Source organism: Uranotaenia lowii, unplaced genomic scaffold (assembly GCF_029784155.1).
Source record: "Uranotaenia lowii strain MFRU-FL unplaced genomic scaffold, ASM2978415v1 HiC_scaffold_1358, whole genome shotgun sequence".
In the NCBI taxonomy this organism is placed as follows: Eukaryota; Metazoa; Arthropoda; class Insecta; order Diptera; family Culicidae; genus Uranotaenia; species Uranotaenia lowii.
In genome coordinates, this window is record NW_026597364.1 from 1 (window position 1) to 6,600 (window position 6,600).

Below are 6,600 nucleotides of genomic sequence, written 5' to 3' on the forward strand. Positions count from 1 at the left end.
ATTAGGCCTACTACGTTCGTACAACCTGTTCGACCTGCTCTCAACATTCAACGTCTGTCAGCGAACAACCGTTCCCGAAGGTACAAAAAAAAAGGTAAGATAAAACTAATTTATGACAATTTACTCCTCTTGTGTTCTACCCGGTCAGTCGGTCGGTGGTTCCGGAAACTGTCAAACGATTCCTTTAAAAGTGGAGCAAAGAGGGGTTAGGACGCGGAGACCCACCCGCACAATATCACCTCAAGCAAGAAGAATGGCTCCCCCGATCCTCCCCCATCCCCAGAAAGGTGTAGGAAATATTTTTGTACATTTTTTGACAGCTGAATTCTCAGCCGTGCAGTCACGGCGGTGAAGTTTTTTTTTTTTGTATTTATATTTTCAGCTCTACAGTCAAACGCCTAAATGTATTGGTGTTGAAGTGAGAAGTGCCGTCGTTCTGGGTGTGTGTTTGTGTGAGTTTCTTTCCAAAGTGATTTGTGCGGTTACGGTTTTGTGATCCCTGGATAATGTCTTGGTGGCTGCCTCTGGCTGACACTCTCACTCACTCGCTCGCTCACTCTGCTCGCTGCTCTTTTTGACGATAGTTTGGTTTTGCAAGTTTGTTAAACGAATCGTTGCCGCCGTCGCCGCCGATTAAGAGTGCTGAGGTTTCGAATTCCGAAATGTTCCGACAACAGCTTCTGCTGGGTGCAGTGCTACGTTTTTCCACACTTAGCATGTTCTTTCTGTCTGTTGTGGTATCCATTAATTCAATCATTGTTATTTTTGAGCCATTGTGGATGAAAATATTTTAAATATTGTAAACATGAATTATTGTTAGTAAATGTCTAAAATTACGCGTCGTGTTTCAGAATCAGAATGAGTGTAGGATTAATAGCGGCACGTTATCCAAACAAACGGGAAAATTGTGCCTAGATTTTGTTTAAAAATAAGACACCAGTCTCCCCAACTGTCAATTTCCTGAATTTTTCCTGTCATGTGGCTGTCATCGAGAATCGTCGAAGGACACAAAACATGCTTCACGGAAAATGGGAACAGACTCCCGGATTTTAAAGTTTTTCTTGTCCGAGGACTGCCAAGTGCCTCGGCATTTTCTTCTTGGGGTACAATACCAGGACGCATCGATTTGAGCTCGTGGGTGGAGACCCCGGAGCACTTCGATTCAGTCGCGCTGTTTCCTGCCAGCGTCTTCAGTCATCCTGGCCCTGAATTTGTTGGAGGTGGCGGGGTTTTTAAGGCCTCATTTACAGGCAAGTACAAGTTTAAGATGAAAACATGCCCTTCGCCGTCGCGTATCCCACGTCCGCTTTACTACAGATGCATCCCGCCGAATATGAGTTCTTCTGAGCTTCCAACACCAAGACGCAAGAAACTAGGAACTAAGGAGACCCCTGCCAAAGCCATTCGACTCAGCCACGCTGTTTCCTGCCATCCTCAATAGTCATCTCGGCCCTGAGTTCGTCTGTGGCGAAGGGGTTCTCCAGCCTTCAGCTATCAGGCAAATATTTATCCTAACTAGGTAACTAGGGATACAGTGATTTCTATGCTTCGTACCATAGGAGTCGCTGCTTACTACGTTCCAAAACGCCTTCCTAAGCTACGAGTTCTATCAAGTTCTTGAACGGCCTTGGTGAAACCGTCTGCTGGTTGATCTTTTAAACAGCGCAAGATACTCCGCCTCGCATGAAGGCAACGCAACCGCTTGCTGCTTCACGTTCCATGACCCAGCTCCTCCCATCATGGTAAACACATAACCAGTTGTCGATTTCCGGCTGTCAGGATCTCCTCTCCAATTCGCATCTGATTATCTAACTAGATGACCTCCTGCTCGGCTGTACTCGATACGGTTGGAAACGGTTCCCAACCAACCGCTTCCTTGTGCGGAAACTCCTTCATCTCCAGAATTTCGTCCCTCGCAGTCGGGCATATCTTCTTGTCCAGCTTCGTAATTGGATTCATCGGAATCAAAACTGGGCGGTAGTTTCCCATGTTGAACCGCTGCAAGATACTCTCCACATACTGAGCCTGATCGATCCACAGATTATCATCACGGTCACGGGAAATTCGTAACACGAAACCAAGTTGAGACTCTCCAAGATCACTCATCTTAAACCGCTGACAAAAATTTCACTCAGCTTATTCTTCAGGCTCAGATCGTTGGAAAAAAAAGAAAACTTCAACGTAAACGGTGACGAAAAGCAGTACATGTAATTGTCTACCTTAGATTGCGATAAGCCAAACTCCTTCAGTGCTTCACACTCGTCCGGATTGCTTTAAACCATAAAGCGCCTTCTTAACCAAACAGACCTTATTGCTCGGATCGCCGAACCCTTCCGACTGATCCATGAAGATGACCTCGTCTCCAAGACTTCCTTGTAGATACGCACTCACAGCATCCATTTGCTCGATGTCCAAGTCGTGCTCCACTGTAAAATGTATTTCGGATATATAATAAAACCAATGTTTTCAATCTGAGATATAAAACCCGAAAGAGGCTGTGTATTGACGAACGCACCTTTTTATCTTGTTTACTTTGTTTTTATACAGTTGGTAGCACTGCCACAAATATATATTCGAACGCTTCGAATATAGGTTTGTTCAATTAATTTATATCTATATAGTTCAAGTACATTACAGCAGATATCGAATCGTCGAATTGGACCACCGATGAATAGACCTCGTCGTTGCCGATTCCTATACATTGCGAACATCCCTTTACGAGTAAAAGACGGGCCTTGTACTTGTAGATTTGTCCGTCAGCATCAGGTATCGGTTTTCGGTATTCCGGCAAATCAGCTAACTCCCAGGTTTGATTCTCCTCCAAAGATCGAATCTTCTCTCGCACTGTGCCCATCCATTGACCTCGGTCCGGCTTCGCCAGTGCTTCAGCGTAACTCGCTGCCAAGTTCAGACGTTTTACGAACCATGCTTCTTCGGGTGTTATGTTCTCCAAAGCTTTTGATAGACACCGGTTCGTGATGTAGGCTGCCGTCAAAATCGCTTCAGCCCAAAACTGCTTCGACAATTCGGAATCGTTCAGCATCGCACGGGCCTTTTCCAGAAGAGTGTGTTTCATCCTCTCCGCCAACCCATTTTGTTGCGAAGTGTATGGGCAGATTTTCTGGTGCTGTACTCAGTCCTTCTCGAAACTTTCCCGCATCTCTTCGTTGACGTACTCGGTTCCGTTGTCGAGTCCAGTTTGCCGCTCGACCTTGCATTGAACACCTTACAGGAACACCTTCCTACTGCCGTCGTCTATAAAAATGATGACATAACGACTTTCAGATCCAGCAAACCTTTCGCCTTGGAACCATTTGAAGGAAAAGGATTTCGGGCGTGCTACCCTTCGATGCATGCCACACATTCGGGAATCGTTCCGGGCCATTTCAAATCGTCGACCATCGATTGCAGTTTCGTCATGTTCTGCTGTCCGGGATGAACCGAGCGTTTGTGCCACATTTCTGTGCTTACCGTCAGCGAAAAACCATCTTTGTTGCAATTGAGTCGATATAGCCCTGCTTGATGAGTTTTAGAAGCTATAATGTTATCGGTCTTCTCGCAAACCTCACAGCCTTCTGCGTCGAACAAAACCGTCCATCGTTTCTGGCATATTTTGCTCACTGACAGTAGATTTGCCGCCAGTTCAGGAATCTGCAACACCTCTTGAATCTCGATAGGACATTCGTTGACTTCCAGCTTGACGAAACCTTTGGACACAGACATGATTGAAACGTTGTTCGCTGTTCCGACCGGGTGAGAAAGAACTTGCTGCTTCACGAAACCGTCAGTCGAACGCGACATGTTTGCTGACGCTCCAGAGTCAAAGTACCACTCGGACTTAACAACGTTGCCAATCGGAAACACGCTGCCGTCTTCTGGGGACATTTCGCCGCATAGTGACAAGGTATTCCGCAGATAAAAAAAATCTCCGCTCTTCTTGCCGTTATTCTTGCTGCCACGCCGCTTCTGTTTTTGTGCGCTGTAAAGCGTGCCGCCGCAACTACTCGACTTCGATACTGTTTGAATTTTAACATTTCGCAGTATCTTAGTCTTAACTGCATCCGCCGTCAGTGCTGCTCCCGAAGCCGCCAATCCCATGATCATCGGCTCGTTATTCGCAAGGAGTCCAAACCAACTAGGTAGCTAAAGATACAGTAGTAACTATGCTTCGCATAGGAGTCGCTGCCTACTACGTCCCAACCGGAGGTTACTTGCTGTTAAATAATAACTCCAGGTCCCACGGTGCGCCTCTGGACCGTTATTATAAAAAAAAATTGTCCATCAAATCCAAGTACGGGGCTCGATTCCTTAGGTCATTCTGCACCTCTGGGTAAATTTTGAAAAAAATCCCTAGCAGAAAATCCGAGAAATCTTGATTTTAAGGTTTTTGTTGAGAAATTTCAAAATAATTCATATTCAAATTATTCAATATCATCAAAAAACCTCCAAAAACGTCAAAAAAGTGGTCCAAGTCATTTCCAACCAGTATGTATTTGTTGCCGTTGATAAAATTATGATTATTTACAACTGACTTAACTCTCCAAACATGGCTTAAGTGTATTATAAGTATGGTTTATTAGTGGTTTAAGGTTAAATAAATCTTGTAATCATCATTGGCTTGAAACTACCTACAAGCGAATGACCAGCGAAACAGTCGACCGGCACAAAAGCGGGGACACAAGTGGGCTTTGAAAAATCAAAAGGATTCAACTTCAAATTCTCAACGTCAATTTTTGTCCTCAAAATGGATGTTCACGAAATGAACAGAAATTTGGTTTGCGTACTCTGCCTTTCTAAGACATCGTCGCTTCGACCGATAAGTGCAGGTATAAGAGTTGTTATTCGAAAATTTCTCCAAGATTTTGAATCCAGAGAAAATTTGTATCCGTCGGTCATTTGCGGAACATGTCGCGCGTCGTGTGGAGAGTTCAGCAAGGGAGGTACAAGGGTCCCCAGGATTCGAAGTTACAAGCTCGGGGTAGGAGCTTCTTCAAGATAACGTTATCTGTGATCTCTCCGCAAATGGAACATCTGGCTGGCTTCAAGGATGGCGGCGTGAAGAAGCTTTTCATCATTGCACTTTCACCAAATCTCGCTGAAAAGTATGACAATATTTCCCCCGTTTGGACGAAACTTCTCAAATTACACGAGCTCGAATACTTGGTTGCTGGGGACCTCAAGATTATAAATATTATAATTGGCATAATGGCCCACTCTTCGAAGAATCCATGTCCATACTGTGAGGCTTTAAAGAGCGAGCTCGGTGTAGCAAACGGAACCGCGAGAACCAAAGGAAGTATAAACGAAAATTGCACAAGAAAAAAGAAATTGAATGGAAAGAACTTCGCAAGCTGCGTGAATGCCCCGTTGGTCTCGGGTAGTGATGAAGACAAAATCGTGAACCTTTGCCCGCCTCCACCGTTACATATAACGCTTGGAATTATTAATACAATTTTTAAGTCACTTGAGAAGAAAGCACCAGACTGGGTAGACTTATGGGTGGAACAAGCACAGGTGAGACACCAACAGATGACGTACGGTTTCACCGGAAGAGCTTGCCACGCGCTATTGGATGCTACCAATTGTTTGGCAGACAACCCTGAACTTTCAGATTACGTTACGGTTGGTTGTTCTACTAAATAAACTTTACCAAGTTTTTAATAAATATTACGATTTTCAGGTTCTGAATAACTTCAAAAACGTGTATGCAAAATGCTTTTCCTTTAAACTCGAGCATGGGTTTGAGGAGGCTATTGCAGATTTTGCCAGCAGCTGGGAGAAGCTGAATCTTCCATTCACATCTAAATATCACATTACAAAGTACCATGTGGCGGATTTCTGTCGAGAAGCCGGAAGAGGACTTGGGCTTCACAATGAGCAAGCCTCCGAATCCGTACATGCTGATTTTGATGTGATTTGGCAGCGTTATAAAGCTCCCAAATCATCAAAGGTTTATAACGACCGTTTGTTAAACTCTTTGATTGATTACAACAGCAACCATATGTGTTAGTTTTGAGTTTTTAATATGTTCCATTCATTATTTTTAGTTGTATTGCTGTTTTATAGTTTACTTTTACTTTTTACTATTTCACTGTTTCCTTTTCCTACTAACCAATAAAAGCACCACTGATTTGAAATTCATTTTCCCCCATACTTCACGGAAACAATAATTTAAACTAAACTTAAACCCCTAATAAACCATACTTATAATACACTTAAGCCATGTTTGGAGAGTTAAGTCAGTTGTAAATAATCATAATTTTATCAATGGCAACAAATACATACTGGTTGGAAATGACTTGGACCACTTTTTTGACGTTTTTGGAGGTTTTTTGATGATATTGAATAATTTGAATATGAATTATTTTGAAATTTCTCAACAAAAACCTTAAAATCAAGATTTCTCGGATTTTCTGCTAGGGATTTTTTTTAAAATTTACCCAGAGGTGCAGAATGACCTAAGGAATCGAGCCCCGTACTTGGATTTGATGGACAATTTTTTTTTATAATAACGGTCCAGAGGCGCACCGTGGGTCCTACTGATTAAAGACGATTCCTGGAATAATCTGGAACCCTATTTCCACATTCCAAATCACCTCA

At 43.4% G+C, this 6,600-nt stretch overlaps 1 protein-coding gene across 1 annotated transcript; it reads left to right on the forward strand.

Moving 5' to 3' along the window:
- Positions 1 to 4,905: 4,905 nt before the first annotated feature.
- On the forward strand, positions 4,906 to 5,893 carry LOC129759284 (uncharacterized; the record flags this gene model as incomplete). The annotated part of the gene is made up of 2 exons (XM_055756699.1): positions 4,906 to 5,622; positions 5,681 to 5,893. Coding segments are annotated over exons 1-2 (930 nt in total), but the record flags the coding sequence as incomplete, so codon positions are not given.
- Positions 5,894 to 6,600: the final 707 nt, after the last annotated feature.